At 38.3% G+C, this 18,607-nt stretch overlaps 2 protein-coding genes across 3 annotated transcripts in view; one reads left to right on the forward strand and one right to left on the reverse strand.

The window, feature by feature from the left end:
* CTNNAL1 (catenin alpha like 1) overlaps positions 1 to 14,257 on the forward strand; it is a 37,030-nt gene extending 22,773 nt beyond the window's left edge. Inside the window, exons 10-19 of the mRNA XM_033519372.1 lie at positions 54 to 146; positions 458 to 608; positions 6,542 to 6,579; positions 9,815 to 9,865; positions 9,962 to 10,116; positions 10,921 to 10,969; positions 11,784 to 11,840; positions 11,960 to 12,079; positions 13,242 to 13,325; positions 13,421 to 14,257. Coding sequence (XP_033375263.1) covers positions 54 to 146; positions 458 to 608; positions 6,542 to 6,579; positions 9,815 to 9,865; positions 9,962 to 10,116; positions 10,921 to 10,969; positions 11,784 to 11,840; positions 11,960 to 12,079; positions 13,242 to 13,325; positions 13,421 to 13,582 — 960 coding nt within the window. The 3' untranslated portion in view covers positions 13,583 to 14,257. The remainder of the gene's footprint in view (positions 1 to 53; positions 147 to 457; positions 609 to 6,541; positions 6,580 to 9,814; positions 9,866 to 9,961; positions 10,117 to 10,920; positions 10,970 to 11,783; positions 11,841 to 11,959; positions 12,080 to 13,241; positions 13,326 to 13,420) is intronic.
* A 380-nt stretch (positions 14,258 to 14,637) lies between these two features.
* On the reverse strand, positions 14,638 to 18,564 carry ABITRAM (actin binding transcription modulator). 2 transcript variants are annotated; one of them, XM_015618994.3, is made up of 6 exons: positions 18,472 to 18,564; positions 18,345 to 18,396; positions 15,956 to 16,085; positions 15,159 to 15,235; positions 15,018 to 15,087; positions 14,638 to 14,949 (listed from the first exon to the last, which is right to left on the reverse strand). In XM_015618994.3, exons 1-6 carry the CDS (start codon positions 18,533 to 18,535, stop codon positions 14,821 to 14,823), a joined length of 522 nt encoding a protein of 173 aa, XP_015474480.1. In that variant the 5' UTR covers positions 18,536 to 18,564; the 3' UTR covers positions 14,638 to 14,820. The 2 variants fall into 2 exon arrangements, with proteins under 2 accessions (XP_015474480.1, XP_015474481.1); XM_015618995.3 differs by lacking the exon at positions 15,018 to 15,087 and adding an exon at positions 15,301 to 15,370 and having other exon boundaries at positions 14,670 to 14,986; positions 15,159 to 15,197.
* Positions 18,565 to 18,607: the final 43 nt, after the last annotated feature.

The raw sequence follows: 18,607 nt of genomic DNA on the forward strand, positions 1-18,607 counted from the left end.
CTACTAATCAATCCACATTTTTTACAATTCTTTTCATGTTTTTTCAAATTCAGATGTGTCGCCTATTGAGGCATGTTTCTGGAACTGAGCCCCTTGAGATTACTTGCATACATGCAGAAGATACTTTTCAGGTCACTGGCCCACAGGTATGTTCAGCTTTTAACTGGCCTCTTCTACTACACATAAATCAATAAAAATTACTTGTGTGAATTTTTAGGAGACCTAATGTTTACCTATGTTGAATGCATTCATTTCTAAGAAGGAATTTTGCTCTGACGCTGGGTGGTTGCTAAAAGAGCGCACAACAAAGATCAAGCCTGCAAATGTCAGATGAATACATACAGAGACGTAATAATAGCAGTTTAATTTTATGTTTTGCCTGTGGAGGCATTTGTGAATTCATGTGGAACACTGTGTACTAGGACTTGCAATAGCAAATGCTTTGTTCTTTGTCCAGATAATTTCTGCTGCAGAAACCCTGGCATTACATCCATCTAGCAAGATTGCAAAAGAAAATCTTGAGGTGTTCTGTGAGGCCTGGGAGTCTCAACTGAGTGACATGTCTTTGTTGTTAAGGGAAATCAACGATGTGTTTGAAGGAAGAAGAGGTAAGAATGCTGTGTAGAAATAGAAAAATATACCTTCAAATCTAAGAATTTTAAGTGTGATTTAAGAAATTCTGTTTTCTCAAGAGTGGAGTGCAGTAAACATCCGCTTCCCATGGGATCTAGGTAGTAATACACAAGTATATTGTGTTTGTATAAATGTCGAATCAGGCTGCTTGCTGGGTTTTTTGGGTTTTTTTTCAAATAAAAGCAGCCAAATATTTAAAGGCCTGATTTACATAAGATTAGCTATGTTTAATTTTCTGCACTAGGACTACTTCTAGCAGCAGAAGAAATAGAACTATTCAAAGGGCACAAAAGTGTTAGACACAGCTCTTTGCCAGGAGGTCCAAGTACAAGGGCTGTAGGGCTTTCACCCACCATTTGTTTTATCTAGGAGCTTTCATTAATTCATGACAGTCAAGATATAACTTGAATTGTGACATGTTTAATTAATGTCTTGTATTTGTGGAAAATACACATATACATATATATTCTATACTGTCAGCTTGCCTTGTATTCACTTCATAATGTAGTGAATGTAGTTATTTGATTTTTAAACTGCTGTCCTTTCTCCTGGATGGAATTTCTGACGACTCTGCACAATCTTGGGATATTTTCTGTGGTTGGTAAGTTTATTGGTATTTGTACAACATGTAGAAGAAAAGCTTGGAACCTTAAGGAAAAAAAAATTGTGTCTACTTTTAGCATAGGGTAATTTGAAGGCATTTTGGTTTTCATTTTTATACCACATAATTTTTTTTTTCCAGATTATCTCTTTAGTGTAGCCTGTCATACTTAGAGCTATGTGTTTGTTTCAGTCTTTAAGGTATAATTGCATACAGATAGAATGTAACATATAATAATACTGAATGTCTTGTTATTTTTAAGAAAATTGCTCAGGTTCAAAAGCTTAGATTTAGTTAAATATGGGCACTTAATTTTTTTGTATCCAAGATACAGAAAAAGTAAATCCTTATTCAGGTTAGATGACACTTTACCAATGACACAATACTTCATCTTGCTATTGAGACCTCTTTTCATTTTCAGACTTTATTTTGTAGTTTAACTTTCTGTTCTTAATTTTTTGTGTAAGTAATTCTTTACTGCCAGCATTTTGAGCACAGCTGCAACCAGTCACAGGGTGTAATATCTTAAATTGCCGCTGGTGGTTGGTGAATGAGTGTGTGCCTGAGCCTCAAGACTTGTAAAGAGAAAATGCATGTTGAAATTCTGAGTGGGTTTACAATAATTGTGTGTACAGCAGGTTATTGGCAGTTTGAGACTTTTGAGAAAAACATGATTGTTATCCCAGCTGTTTTTCCACCTTGCTCTGGAATACTACATAAATATGGGCAGCAATCAGAGAACCTGTTCATGGGCCTTTTAACTTTCAGCAGATTTTTTGTTTGTTTGTTTTGGGAGCCAGGGTCTCACTCAGTTTCCTTAAAGAGAATATTTTATAAAATTAAACATAAATTATGGTATAATGCTATTGTTAATGCGTTAGAATAAATTTGGAATCTTCAGGGCTGATCATGCAGTATCTGATTTTTTTTCATATTCATACAGTGGTCTGGCAAGGTTGAATGATAACCTTTTTATATATTTATATCTGTGTGTGTGTGCATACATAGATAGATATTACTGTATTTAAAAATAATAGGATGAGAATCATGCAGCTACAGCAAAGCATATCCTTGGCTCTCCAAACAAATTGTTCTTGATGTCAGATGCACAGCTTCCTCTGGTTAATAACTTTCTCTTGGGGCTGCTGATGGCAGATAACACATTTTCCATAAGTGGTATTTTCCACTTTCTTTAAAGCATCATTTCACAATGGCAACCCCATGTCCTTGCTTGAAGGAGGGAAAGGAAAATGGGTAGGTGTTGCTGAGCAGGTTGGAGGCCATCATGAGTGATGCAGTGAAGACTTCTCTTGTTTGGCTTAACCACACAACTGTGTTCTTGTTAGTGTCTCTCATTTCCTCAGTCTTTCTTTCAGCATGAAGTGTTCTGATACCAACACTGGTAAGATGCTAAAAGCATAGCTTGTGTTCTCTCTGTGGCCTCGGGTGCATTAGATCTTGTATTGCCAAAACCCTGTTTTGCTGTCACATGGCCCAGCCTAGTAAGAGACCTTCCTCTGAATCTGGATTGCTTCATAGTAGCCACCAATTATGTCCTTAGAAGTAATTTGGTCTCTTATATCCACCTGTTTGCTAGTTTTCCTCTGTATTGTGGGCCAATCTGTTTTTGTTTGCTTGTTTTCTTCTCTTAAGAGTTCGACTTAAGAGTGACTCTTGTCATTAGAAAAAAAAAGGGAAGGGAACAATCTCACCCAAATACCCCCACCTTTTTTCTACCAGAAAATACCCTCAAGTTACTTTTCCAACACTTTTCTTCTCTGACAACACACAACTGGTGATCCAGTAAATAAATGAAATGTTTAGTTGCTCAGAGGTTATAGGAGTGGCATTCACAAAACTTCTGCCTCCAAACACGATGGAGTTTCACAATATTTGATAAGACTTTATTCTTGTTGTGATTCATTATACTTGTCTTAATGTTGAAGTTGGTACAAGTGTCTTTATTTTACAGACTAAAATGTATCAAGTGCTTTATTCCTAGTAAAATTGTGACTGTATGTAACAGGAGATAGAATTACAGTAAGAGGTATATTTTTTTTCTCCTTAGTTTAAGAACTTGTATTTTTGTACTACCAATTAAAATGTTTGGCTTTGTTAGAGAGTACAGAATACGGCTTAAGATGCAAAAATTGAATGGTAACTAAATGTGCTGGACACATCAAATAAAGAACCATTTTTCTGATTACAGTAGATTCACATGGTTTATACTCATTTCTTTTTTTTTTATGAGCAATTGCATAGGTCCTTATCAAATGTTTTTTTCATAACATAAAATGAGGTAATTCTTATGCTGAGGTTCCAAATGCACATGGGAGGAGTTGGATTTATCTTGAAAGTGAAGCAATATTTTACTCAATTTTAATGAAATTATACCAGAACATGCCCAAATTGAAAAGGGCTTCTCTCGGGGAGCAGGATTCACAGGCACAGTGGGGTGACAAAGATTGGTGAGCACGCCACAGCCCAGTAACCCTCATTTGTATTTTGGAAATATTCCTGTGCTGTGTAGGACTGTACAGGAAGGTACATTTGCTCAGTCCTAAACCACTTTTTAATTCAGCAGTGAGGAGGCCTGTTCTTCACAAGGTTGGTGTGTCCAGTCTGGGATGAGGAGGGTGACAAGCTTTGTGAGAGGGCAGCTCCTGCCAGGCATTGGAAGCTTGATTATGCCCATAGAGGGATTGTTTGGTTTATTTCCATTTGATGCTTAACTCTGAAGCTCTTGCACTTTGAGATGAACCACCTGACAAAAGTACTTTTCATCAATCCAAGCTGCTGGCTGTCAGCCAGTCTCTTTTTTCTAATGTTTTGGTTTGAACATGGTGGAGAAGTATGTAAATAAATAATCCTCTGATTTTCTCCCTTGTAACTTGGGTGAGAAGTGAGAGAATGGTTTCTGAAGATAACCTACTTTTCTGCCCTCCTCTTCTGTTTTGCCCACTTGATTTCAGAAGAGTTGATGACCATGAGTTTTTTGAAGGGCTGTAGATGATAAATAGGTGACACTGATCAGAATTTTAGAATTGGCTCAAATTCTAGAAAGAAGAGTGAAGCAGACATGCTCCCATGCTCTCATACAAGAAGTGACATCAAAAGTGTGATTTAAAAGTTGAAATAGGGGTATTAAGGAGAGAAAAACAGGATTGGATCTAGTAGAAAACAGAAAATTAGAAGACAAAGATAATGAAATAATGAAAATTAATTTTAAGTGGAAAAAGAAAAAGGAAAAACATGTTTAAGAAAACACATTAGGAAAAACAAAGGCAGAATCAAATAAAAAGACCATCATATGGTGAAAAAAAGCCTTGATATAATTGCAAAGATCCGACACACAAACTAAGGAAATTAAATACATAAAAAATTTATATATGTATATTCTGTTAATGGAATAAAATAAAAGTTCTGTGATTACACTGATGGAATTAAGTATTTTCTGATTAAGTAGGAATATCTCTGACTGAGTTGATCTGCTCTTTTGAAAGGTCTGGTATCTGTGGGTCTGATGAAGTGTATTTTTTATGTATTTTGTGGTCTTTAGGGTTTCTTAAAATGTTCCAAGAAATAAAGTTAGATCTTTCTTCTTTTTGAATATGGTGAGCACCTAAACTTTGCTAAGTCAAATTATGACTAGAAGAGCAAAGGCAATTTTTATTTTCTTACTTCAGTTTGCCACCACTTTCCATATGGTTTCTGTAATTCTGAATGCCTGCCTTGTGTGTACAAGTACTGTGTCATTGCAGTGAGCATTTTTATTCCATATGTTATGTCAAAGCTTTTTGTGTTTGAACTTTTTAACAAGGCACAACAAGTTTTTACGTAGCTCCAAGGAGATCTTTTGTGCTGCAGCATTTAAAATTGCAAGTTCACTTTTGTTCTTGATATGTCTTACATGCTTTCTTACATGCCCTTTAGCTGATGTTTTGATGTATAGGATGTTGTAAATGACTTCTCATAATTTGTATCAGTCTTTAGGGAGAAACCTTGCTTGGATACGTTTGAGCAACTAATATCCAGATAACAGCATTCAGAAAAAAGGTTACTCAGCTTGTGCCCTGTTAGCTCATTCATCTTTCACAAGATGGATGTGTAGGAGAAGGAAAAGGTGATCACAGAAAGGAATTTTTCATATTTTTCAAGAGGGTTGAAGGATATTTTAGGAGTCAGTTGCCTGGACACGGAGATTATGATCTTCCTGTTGTGTCAGGAGATAAAGGGCATGCTTTCAAAAAATCCTGAATGCACAAAAGAACTGTCTTCTGAAAACTCAGATGAAATTTCTCTAGGAGCTGATACAAGAGGAGGATTTAGCAATTGTAGAAGGGTTTGTTGCTTGTCTTTTGTTGAGATGCATCCTCTCTATGTAAACCTGTAGTGACATCCATTGTAGTAGCCCTTGGGTTTTAGTTGGTGGGGTGGGGTTTTTTTGATTGTTTCTGGGTTTTTTGGTAATACCAATTCCTTACTAGCTCTTAAAGTTTTTACTTATTTTTATTTGGTTTAGCAGACTTTCCTCTCCTGAATCTATTGTAATGAATGCAAGTCTTCATAGACCATTATGTCTTCTGGTAATTGAAACTCTAATCTTAGGCTGTTAGCCCAGGCACTGTTTCTTCTTGAAAATAAAGTTTTCTTATCAACTTTTAAATAACATCCAAAAGAGGATTTTTTCTTCCTTAATTTGTTTTGCTCAGACTTGGAAAATTGCAGGCTCCTGGTAACACAAGAAACAATTCAGTAAGTGCATAAAATGCTGTACAAATTCCTTCTTTATAAAATGCAGCACACATGGGACAGGTATAGTACAGTACAACATGGGAGTTTTATTTGCACTACTTAGGAAAACCTGTGTAGGTATTTCACACCAGTGTCACTGTCTACTCCAAATTTTAGACCATTCAATCCATGCCAAGAAAAGCCATACACGGAGCTACAATTTTGTGTTCTGTGTTTTGCGACAAAATGAGTGCATGTAGCTAGTGAGCCATGGTAGAGCGCTGCTTTACTTCCTTGTGAAATACTTGCAGGGGGCTAGAAGTATTACTGAGATAAATGTTCAGAGAAGCTTTCTTAATTGCCAGTTGCTAAAATCTGAGCAGTACAGAGTTCTTGGCCTGTCTCTGAAAGCATGAGACAGAGGATCTTCTGCAGTATTCAGAGAGAAGGAATTACAGGTAAGTAATTTGCTTTTATAGTACTGCAATTTAAGGAAGGATGAAGTAAGGCATTTTATCCCACTGATTAAAATCTGCATACAGATTTTGGTATAAACCTGTGTGTTCTTCATAGGAGAGAAGCGTGTCTACCTATCACTGCCCAGACCAGGGGTAAGTTGCTTTTGAATTTGTTGTGTTTACTTTGTACCTGCTGTTCTCTGTTTGACTTCTTTCCCTGTGACAACTTGATGGGGACATAACAATATCTTGGTAACATGCATCCTGACTGGATGGCTGATAGTAAAGTATCAAAGTCTGTCAGTTTATGAAATGAATAACAAACAGACTGAAGATGAATGTAACTAGTTATGTAGTGCTTTAATCACTTTGACTATACATAAACTTTAATTCCTGTTCATTAATTTTTTACCGCATACTCTACTGTCATGTTATATAATATATATAATAAAAAAATGCATTGTTGCTATTAGAACAGTAGGAATATGCTGCAATATACTGAAAACTAAATGAAAAAAATAAATCATGCTACCAAGACTTAATATTGTAGCTTGAGTTAACCTGTTTGGAACAAGGGTTCATGTTCAAGCCTGTTGGAGCCTCTTTAAATAATGGGTTCTTGTTTCCTTCTTTAATATCAAGTGTGTTTAATGTAGAGAAAAAAGTTACACCAAATACCCAGCTTTTAGGTATGAGGTATTTAATATCCTCAGCTGATTTTAATTGATATTACACTGTTTCTGAGAGCATCTCTGTGTTAGGAAGCCTCCTAAACCTTGTTAGCGTCATGTAATCAGTCATTTGATTCACTTGCTATGAACTGAATCTTTCCTTGAGTAGGAAAAAGGGAAAGAATGGTCTCAAAAGGTACAGTAAGCTCTAGCTTGTTTCTTTCTTTCCTTGCTTTCTTTCCTTAACCTGTACTGTTGAGGAATTTGGGTTTCAAATAGGCCTCTGTCTCCATGTCTTCTGTGCTGCAATTCTACAGCTTCAAACACAACTTCTGTCCCTTAATGAAAAGAGAAAAGCTTTAGAAATCCAATATTTATAAAAATGTTTTATAAATCAAATCTGCAGATTTAAATACAGTATGTTAGGCTGCATGAGCATGGGTGAATTTCACAGTTATGAAACTAAATATTGAAACTTTGGATAGGGTTTCTGTCCCTGGCCAGTTTGACTAAGACACGTTGCTTCTGTACTTCATAATTTAGAGATTAAATGTTTAAAGGCAAGAGTCCCATTTATGGATTCGTATGTTTTTAATATTCAAATTCATATTTAAAATTAAATAAATTTTTGTGGTCAGCATTTAAACAGGTCTGCTTTGTTATTGTTTGGAAGGTTGCTGTCTTCTTTTTTGAGTTTTGCAACATACTTACCATTGTGCAGAGTTACAAATACACAGTTTGAAGTAGACAGGAAATAAAGCTTGCATCCACAGGACACCAGAGTTTCTTCACAGAGTAATTTCTTTGCCTAGCTGATGCTCTGAGCTTTGGAATTGCCTCTCTTCCTGGTGCTGTTCCTCTCAGCAGAGCCTTTCCTCCCCCTACTGCCACCACAGATCTGCTGTGCCTGGCTGACGCCCACGCTGTCCCTGCACAGAGGCCACGCTGTTCCTGCCAATCTAATTAGATCACATATTTTGTTACATCTGTTTAATTGCCACTGTGCTGTTTGCTGATAATGAGTGGCACCCTAGACTATGCTGTAGATGAAGATCAGAGCAACAGTGATGATTCATGTGTGTACTTAATGCATATTTTTTCTCTATAGTTTAAAGTGTCAAATCATGTTTTAAAAGCACAATAACATATCTACTGGATCTGACTTTTAAGAATAGTACTGTTCAAATAATGCAAGTGAACACTAGAGTGGAGAAAACTGCAAAAACTTCTAAGTTCTACGCAAAAAATTCTAAGATTTCTTTAATTATTTGTGAATGGAAAAACTTACTTGTTGTAATCAGTGCTGATTTTCTTGAATACCCTTTACTCTGCAGCTTAAATATTTGCCATTTCTTCTAGACCAAAGTTTGTGTTTACAAACAAATCTAGTTTGGTTTTGTCTTCCTTTCTTAAGATACTGCCTAAAAAATAGCATTTCTGAAATTGTATTTCTAATATGCACTATAGTCAAATCACAATTAGGAGTTATCAGTCCTTTGTGCTAAATGTTTCAATATGAGATCAGCATTTCTAATACGTAGGCAGAATTGCAGTGTCTAATCTGGGTAGACATTCATAAGATTCAGAATATTTAAACATTTTTGGATGGGAAAAGAGAAATGGCAGAAAGCCAACTGAGCACCAAATTGCAGTAGGAACTTCAGTATGAATACTTCTGCTCAGATTCTTGGAGTGAGAAGTGGAGATGGCACCTGAATCTCATTTCTGATGCTGTTCACAATGAACAATGTTGTTTCTTGTTTATTTTTTCCCCTGCAGGCATTACTGAGCCTAATTTGACTAAGTACTCCCACTAATGAATAGCAGCAGGTTTTTTTTCAGAATTTTTCAGAATCTCAGACAAGGCTCTCATTTGCACACTGAGATTATCCAGCTACCTCCTGTGTCTCACACCTCTCCAAGATAGCACACCAACTTTGAACTATTCCTCTGCAGTCCAGTGGTTTCAGAATGTGACCTGTGCCTCCCACATCGGGTGGTTTTGCTGTCTTTGCACAGTGACAGCACCAGCACATGAAATTAAAGCCAAGAACAGCGAATAATTATGAAATAAATGATGAATTACTGCCTAAGTGTGTCATGCAGTTGGCAAGCACTGACTTACCAGGTAGTCCAGTCACATCAGTACCACTAATTACTGTTTAATGTGAGCTAATATTTGGCTTGCAGACAGACTGATATTTTGGATAGTTCATGACTTAAATAAAAGAAGGAAACCCACAAAAAGATGACAGTGTCAGTGTTTGTTTACAGCTGCTTCTCCCGGAGTGACACAGAATAATGGGCTGCCTCCTCACACCAGCATTCGTAAGGGTTGTAGCCTACATCAGCTTGCTATTAGCCAAATCACTTCCATCAGTTATAGAAAAATCAGTGCAGGAGGACTTGCTTAAGATTGTTTAGTCCTGAGTATTATTGAGGATTTACAGGGTAAAGAGAAGAGACTACTGTATTAGGAAGTGGAGCCTGAGAACTGTGGAAGAGGTCTTTTCCTTGCAATTTCAGGGCATCTGCACCTGCCATTTCAGGACAGACAGATAAGAACAGGTTCTCAGTTTCTGCAGAGAAGTTTGTTTGAACCTCTGGAACTCTCCTACAAAGTCTTTCTCTGAATATAGAGCTACCTCGTTAAGATTTGCTAGTAGAATGATTACCAATTCCTTTTATTTAAAAATATTATTTTTTGTTTAAAACAGAAGCATAATGCAAATCTGAAAGCATTAAAGCCAGTCAAACTAGATACTGAGGTAAGATGCCATCATTTTAGTAAAAAAAACTTTCATATTTTTATCTTGTCTTAAGAATGTGCTTTTAAGTGCCATAAATATGGTCACCATTTACAGGAACAGGCGAAAATTGCAAAACTTGGATTAGAATTGCATCTGCTAACATCTGATGTGGATTCTGAGACAGAGAAATGGGAGGATCAAGAGAATGAGATTGTGCAACATGGGCAAGGCATGTCAAGTATGGCCTACTCCATGTATTTATTTACCAGGTAATTACACTGCATGTGGCAATTTTTGGTGGGAAAAATAGCATTAACAGTGTTTATAAGAAAGAACAAATTTTCAGAGCATAATAATTGGGACCCATTTAGAAAGGAACTTGAATCCGTCCATAGGCTTTATAAATTTTAAAATTAATTATAAGCTTTATAATTAAAAATATAATAATAATTAAATAAAATTAATTATAAGCTTTATATTTTTTTTTAATTTCTAAGCTGTTTAAAAACTCTGTAATTTTAAACCCCCTTTTTATTTTTAAAGGACTAAGCATCTGTTTTGTTGGAGGGCATCTATTTAAATGTCTCTTGAGTACAGAAAAAAAATTAAGAACTATTTTCATAAATACTTTGAAAATTAAGGGAATTAAAGCACAAGTATATACTTGTAGATGAGCTATAACTGTAGATGAGAATTACTGATCCTTGCTGTACTGAAAAGTGTTTATCTGAAACTTGCCTTTGCAACTCAGCTTTCTTACTTGAAGAATTTAGATTTTCTTGGGTTTTTTTTACCAGAGACATGGATTTCTAGTTTTGTTCAGCTTATGAGAACTGAGCCATTGTTAATTCCCCAACAGTGCTGTAGCTACTGAGGTGTTTGTGTAATATTATTAATGCAGTTCCTGTAGGTAGTTATTGTTGTGTCTAGTATCTTCTAAAAGACTGATATTTACAGTTCACTGGTGTGAACTGTAAAATGTTCAGTGGTGAGACTGTAATTTTTGTAAGTAGCAACCAAAATAATCTGCAGTCTATAAATAACATATCTTCTGGTTTTGTTATTTCCCACAGAGGAGAAGGACTTCTGAAAACTACTCAAGATTTATTTCATCAGGCAGAGGTAGTGTATTTTTAACAAAATAAGACATAGACACTCTGAGTGAAGCCAAACAGGAACGTCAGTGTCTGATTCCTTACACATGTGTACAGTACATGAATTGACTGGCAGCCATAGATTTTGAGCAGTCTAACTCTGGTACATATTCTGAAAGTGAGGTTCCCAGTGTTCCAGCTGTAGCTTCAGACAGGATATTACACTGATAGATTCCAGCTAGGAGGAGGGATAGCAAACTGGCATTATGGCAAACACAGTGGACTTCAACGTATTTGTAGAATTTGTTGTGTCACTCAGCTCAGTCCCTGGTAGTGTTAACAAATACTAAATCCTAGCCTGAGCAGCAGGATTTTCATGGGAAAGAGAGAAGATGTAAAACTTCGCACAATGCAAACAGAAGACAAGGGCCCAAATGAAGGGATGTGGGATGCTATTTCCAGGATGCATGCCTGTGTGTAACAGGAGACTAGTTACCTTTGAAAGGACAATAAACAAACAAGGGCAGGTGTCATCTACCCCCAAAACATTTGTGAGCTGCCACAGTGTAAAAAATAATTGGAAGTTGGGGGGTTTGTTATATGTAAAGGGAAAGCCTTTTGTCACCTTTAAACTCTGCTTATCTGTAAGGATGGCAGTTTGTAGTGTAGCTTGTTATTTCAGAAGTCACTGCAAACTGCTGACTTGAGAATTACAGACGTATACCATTATAACAAGTATTTCCTGCTACCTTTCTACTTAAAAGCACACTATTAAAAGAGGAGGGAAAAAGCCTTACCTTCTGTAGTGGTTTATTTTGTTACATGCTTTTTCTTCCTTTCAGATTTTTGCTACAGAGGGCACAAAGCTTGCTTCAGCTCTTCATGCTCTTTCTGAACAGGTAATATATCTTAGGACATCAGTGATGCTGCTTATAAGTTGCTTGTGCTCTCTTCTCCCTTAACTTAATGTTGGAGTCTTTAACGCAGAGTTATTTTGTCTTCCTGTACCATGTACCAGGTACATCATGATGAGAAGCCTTTGCTTCTGTTGGAGGCTGAAAAACTCATCTCTATGTGCAAGCAGCTCCAGATAGCAGCTAAAGCTTCTGCTCAGGGTAAAAGTGCTACATTTACAAAGGTAAGGTAAAAATTATATATATGTATCAAAGTAACACCTACCTTGTTTCAAAATAAAGTAATTTACTAATTTATGCTCCAGTCAAAATATGGAACTAGTCTGTAGTGGTACTGTAATCCAATAGAACTCCATTAAGATAAACAGGAACTGTAATTAAGTGTACCTCAGTATGGACTTCAGGGATCAAAATTTTAATGAAGGTAATATGTATTTCCACTGCTGTAATAATCACTGTTATTACTGTTACTGATGCTTAACATAAATGTAACAAACTCCAAACCCCCAGCTCCACTACTGAAACACATTTGCTTCTCAGTAGGTAGCGTCTACCCTGGACTGCAGAGATTTTTTCTGATATTCATATTTGCTATAAATAGCTACATAGCTGCCATGAAAGTTCCATCACTGTTAACACAAGAAGTAGATCTGCAAAGATCAGAGGGGATCAGTATCCCTGAGCCAGCAGAGATGAATGTAAGCAAGACCATTTCCATGCACCTGGATGTTTGTTTCCAACTGGCTGTGGAAAAGGTGTTCCAGTTTTACAGCGGGGTGTCAAACTTGCTAAAGCATGCAAAGCCACTCAGAACCAAACTGAGCACCTTGGGGCTACTGTGGGTTTCTTTTACACTCTCTAAATTAAATGGGAACCCTGGTCTGTTTATACAGTGATGTACCAGTACACAGCAATAACAGGTTCTCAAATTAATGCTTGTGACCTGTGTTTGAGTGTTAAGATTTAAGATAACTTCTAGTGCAACATCAAACTAAGGCTTAGATGATGCATGACTTTCTAAATCATGCTGCCAAGACACAAAACAAAAGGAAAACCATGAAGAATTGTGATGATTCATACTTAAGACTGTAAGAGTGCCTTTCCAAGAGACTTCTGTTACTTTTTAATATATTTATTACTAGTTCATTCTCTTGGGATGTGTCTGCATCATAGCTCAAGTCATGCTTAACAGAAGGGAAGCTCTTGTTTTATATGTACTAGAGAGAAATCTTAAAAAATGTAGGCAAACCCATTTGATTAGGAGATATTTCAGAAGGACAAGTATTACTTAACCTAGCTCAAAGCAGATCACCATCTCATGCCAAAACCAACTGCCTAATACAAGTATGGAGTATTAATTACTCTAGTATTAATTATCTTGTTTAGGTTGATGCATGCATTCTGAAAACAAGGAATGTGATGACTCTGCTATGTCAACTTCTTCCACTTTGCTGCAAATTACTGAGAAAGGTGAGTACTTGCTTAATCCGCACTATTTAAAAATTTTGGGGTTTGTTTGGTGGGGTTGTCTGTTTTTAAGAAATCTTTGTTACATACATACACAGAATAAAGCAGGAAATGATTGTCTTAAGCCTGCTCCACCATGGAAAGAAGACAGAATACGAACTGGTACAAATGCACGTACTCCAGAAAGAAGAGTGGACACATTTGGCATCAAGTCTTTAGAAAATCATGTAACAAATATGACGTTTTTAGAGAGCAAGTAATCTTAGCATTGAGAAATGCAGGAACTCCCATTTGAAAATGTAACACTTGCTGAAGTTTCAATACTGCTTTCATTTGTGGAAAGTCAAGCCAGGTTAATTTGATCTAAAACTGTTGACCTTTGTCACATCTAATAGATGTCCCATTACTTAGCCATTAAAACACCAGCTAATCTAAATGTTCTGTATTTTTACAATGTGAATGCCTTTCCTATACTCACTATTGATACCTATTTTGTAATTAATGCTTATGAATGTCTTAATGGATGTGTCAACCCAAAGATGCTGCTAATAGACATTTTATGTAAAGACCCCCGTGCTGCATACATTATATGTAACACTACTGTTGAAGTCTGTAAACTCATCTCTGGCCTATTTCAGTCTATGTATTTGATAGAGCAGAATCAGGAATATAGTCTGAAAGGCTGTGGCCTGAAGCACTGAAATGTTACCTTAGTTACAAGTTATACCTGCAATGAAGTAGTCCTAGGGAACAAAAAAACCCTCTTTCAATAGCTGCATTTTAATCTTGATATGATTCATCTCTACAAAAAGTGTATTTCTAAGTGATTAATAGTCTTAACTCAAACGCTTTTTCTTTTACCCTATTTGTAGATGGCAGTTGTTGCTTTCTTTTTTATTAAAACTTAGTGAGCAGAATCTGAATTGCCTGTAGAACCACTGAAGTATTATGCAGACTTGACTTTATGCCATCTAAAATTGAAGAAAATAGATACTGATCATTACAAAATTCTGTACAAAGGGCATTATTTGACTTCAGGATACTACAAAAGTACAACTTGGTGTGAAATATGTATTGTCAGGTTTATCTGCTCTTTGTACATAGGCTTTTGTTGCATTTTTATCTTCCATTCACCTACATTGTATTAGTTTAGCTAAATTACATGATAGCTAAATGCTATGATTTTTCTGTATGTACTATGCTTGAATTAAGCAGAAGCAAAGCTGATTGTGGAACATAAATTATCTCCAACATGTCATTCTAAACTTATTTAAAAACTTATAGTGCTAGAATTCAGAGAATAAGAAATTTTATATCAAGATTTTACAGAAATTTTAATATCCAAACTACTTGAACTGGTTTATTCTTTTATGAATCAAGGAGTTTAGTTCCACTATTAAAAGCTGGCACTGGGCCTTTCCAATACTATAAAACTCACAGTGTACAATAAAAGTCACTTATTTAGTATCAAACACAGCCGGGAAGCGTAGAATTGATTTCATGAAGCAGAACTGCGGCGTTTCAACAAAACTTCCTCATACTCCTTCTGCGTCAGAAGTCCCTGAGTTATACTCTTGCTTTCTTCAAATTTGGGTAGAACCACTGCGATGTACCCCTCAGTTGATGGCTAGAAAGTGAGACTGAAGTTAGCAGTGAAATAAAAGCTGAAAAATAAAGAACAAGAAAGTGTCTTACCTTTTCTTGCAGAAGAGCAGGATTACTAAGGATGTTCTCATTCACTTCAATCAACCGCCCTCGTATGCAACTGCAAAAGTGTTCAGATTCTGTAGATGTGTGTGGTATGTCAAGGTAAGAAAAAAATGGAAAAAACCTTACCTGTAAATGGTGTATTCCTCTCCATCTGATGAAGAAATCCTGCACAGAGGGGCAAGTTCTGTTAAAAACTGAGCTCCCTGCATTTGGAAAATAAATAAACATGTCTGTAGTTTTAATTACGCAGGGCTTGTAAAAGTATTACCATCAGCAATGCCTAAAAGGAAGGATGTGTGACAGTTACTTGTCATTCCAAGTTCCAGAGCTGTGCTTCCCTACAGAAGGGAAAATGCCAATTTAGTTATATGCACAAATCAAATAGAAGCTTGTTACAAGCTTACAGATTTTGTCATAATTAAGTTTCTTATTTAGATAAAGACTAGCAAACTTGTATTTTAATAAGACCAAAGTCAGGAGAGAGGAGAGGAACAGCACCATTGATTTTGGTGTAAGCAAGTTAAACTGCATCATCAAAAAAACACCACACTGAACTGGCCCATCTACTATCTCGATCTGCTCGAAAAAAAGAGTAGTCTCCAAATCCTTTACATCTTCTTAAAAATAAACTTTTGTTATTTTAGGGATGTTTATGTCCCTCTGTACACTACCAAAAAAATTACTAGGAGTGAGTGTGTTTGAGCAACACTGGAAAGCAGCACTGCTGTAGGAGCATTGTGAGACCCTGGCTGTGACAGGCAGAAAGGCACTTCTTGAGGAAGTCTGAATTCTTCAAGTGCAGAGGGACTGGTTTTAAATTAAATACTGAAGTAACCTGCTGGGTTTCTGTCCAAAAAAGGACAGAAAGATCTCAGGCAGTATGAGAGATTAAAATGAAAGCTAAGGCAATCAAAAAGCCGTACCCTTTTTGACTTCCCGGAGACCTTATTCTGGAGTCTGCTACAGTTTGCACTGATTTGGTAATTAATGTTTTTAATTGTTTTCCCACTTTGAAGAAGAGGGTGGGCTTCTGCCAAGGTGATGACACAAATTCTGAAAAAAAAAAAGAGAATATAATTATTCCACTGTAGTTGTAAGAAGCCATACCTTTGTGCTCTAAACAAGTCCCACAACCTTCTCTATCTTACTTGACAGCTGCTGTACAAAACTGAATGAAAATGGCATTCTGACCTAAAACCACTCCCACAGAAAATGCTTCATTTTAAGATACCAGACTGGACTGTCAAAAGCCCTACACTTCTTACTGAAACAGAACCACTGCTTGTAAATAAGCCAGTGCTGTTCTAGCTGTTGTGCCCCATGAGAGCATGACTGGTTCATTTCAGCCAGCAGCTGAAGCAGGTACTCACATTAAGGCAAACAAGTAAAGCATGATTTACTTTTGTCACAAAACATAACACAAAGCAGTGTTTCTCAACAGCTAAAGGCCCTTTGTAGTGAACAGTTACAGCTGATGAATCCATCAGTGACCTGGGCCTTAGTTAACTTGCTGCCTGCATTTCATTGTTTTCTAAAGGAGGGTTATTTCTTACCATGACAGTAGACAGTTTGAGACAAGCCCAGCTGAAGAGACTAGGCCTGCCTGGCCTAGAACCATGCTTAATGCACAAGCATGAACTTGACAGTAAATGAGGAGTGGAAGCTATTCTGTTTGAGAGTGTAAAACCTACAGCAAGCACCAGAATCAACAGAAAGGTGCAGAGAAAACCAGGGCACAGAACCGTATCTCTCCCTGTGGATGCTGTATCCATCTCCCCACACTCCTCCTGGGGAGTTCTGGCTGCGTGTCTCCCACAAGAGGGAGCTGGACTCTGGTGAATGCATCCAGCATGTCCTAGCAGCAAAGCTACCTCCCTTCACACCAGCCTCCTTCTAAGGGGAAGATGACAAATTATCTTTGAGCTATCACCTCATGGAGCTGAGACCTGGCAAAACAAAAAAATCAAGAGACAACTTTACATTGCCTAAAAACAGTAAACTGAGCCACAGCCCCATATGTTACTTATATATATATATATGTTATTAAAATGTTATTTTACCATAATGGTAAAATACTTTGCAGAACATCTGGTTAAGCTGCTGTGAAATCCAAGGGTCCTGATATTTCAGAATTCAAAGTAGCAGTCTTCATAGACAATTGAACAAATTAATAGGACTTAAACTATTGTTTTTATTAAGACACCCGAGATTAACCTTTAGAATTCAGTACAAATGGAAGGGTGTCCTTCCCTGCTGTTACTGTTACACCTCTTACTTGAAGGTACTCTGGTTTCCCTTTTGAAAGAATTGAGGAAGAACTGCAGGAAATAGCCACAGGGAAGCTCCAACTCCAAAGGCTGCAGCGAGCTGATGGTTCTGCCCTGTGCCAAGCATGCCCTTCCTTTTACTCTGAATTCCTAGAGCAGGCAGCTCACCAGGAACACAAATGCTGCCTCACCTTCCCTCAGCCCATGAGCCACTGGCCCTGCCAGTTTTAGATTCTGTTCTTCCCTCTGGAACTAAACAGAATGCTCTGATGCCCTAACATCTGCAGCAGGGGGAGATTAGGTATGGGAAGGAGACTCCATACCTTGAGACACATCGGGTACAGGTTGATCTACTCCAAATGATGATACCCAGCTACATCCAACCACAAGCAAGACACTTTCTTATCTTGCCTTCACCATCCGTTAGTGCACAAATGTACAAGGAAAAGCAATTAAGTTTTATCTAGAGAAAGCTGAATGTTTGTTCAAACTGAAGGAGTTCTAAATCAAGTTAAGCAGACACCTTCAAAATGTCATTACGGAAAGGCCTTTTGGAACGTTGCTCTTGTGCTGCTGATGATCACAGAATCAATTAGTTTAGAAAATACCTCCAGCCTGTGACCCAACACCACCGTGTCCCCTGGAGCATGGCACTGAGCGCCACGTCCGGTCTTTCCAGAGATATCCCCAGGGTCAGTGTATGGGGCCCTGTGAACAGGAGAGGGTGCAAGGGAGCGAGGGCAGCACGACGGACACTGCTGAGCAGTACGAGGAGGGTGAGCGGGGGCCCTCGGTGGGGAGGAGGCCAAGCCTCACTGTTTCTCATTGGAGCAGTAATTAAAAGATGGGAAGGCCGATTTGCCACTCTCCCACCTTCCCGGACAAGGCAGGCTCGCCCAGTGCTGTGTCCCAGGCCGAGCCTGTCCATGTTCCGGCTGCTGCAGCCACCGCCCGCGGCTGCGGCAGCGCCGAACGCAGCCCGAGGCCTCCCGAGCGCGGGGCCCCGGCGGCCAGAGGCGGACCCCGGCTCCCGCCGGCCACTCGCCTGTTGGAGTGCTGCAGCACGCAGAAGTCCTCGCACGGCCGCCCCTTCACGTCTGCAAGAAGGGCACAAAGAGGAGTCAGAGCCCCGCCGCCGCCCCGCCCCGGCCCGGCGCAGCCCCCGGCGGTACCTGGCTTGTACCAGCGTGTGAAGTACCGCTCGGCGCCGCCCGGCCCCGCCGCCCCCTCAGCCATGCCCGGCCCGGCCTGGCCCGGCCCGCCGGCGCGGCGCGATGACGGCGGGAGGGCGGCTCCGGCAGCGGCGGC

Source organism: Parus major, chromosome 2, assembly GCF_001522545.3.
Source record: "Parus major isolate Abel chromosome 2, Parus_major1.1, whole genome shotgun sequence".
NCBI lineage: Eukaryota > Metazoa > Chordata > Aves > Passeriformes > Paridae > Parus > Parus major.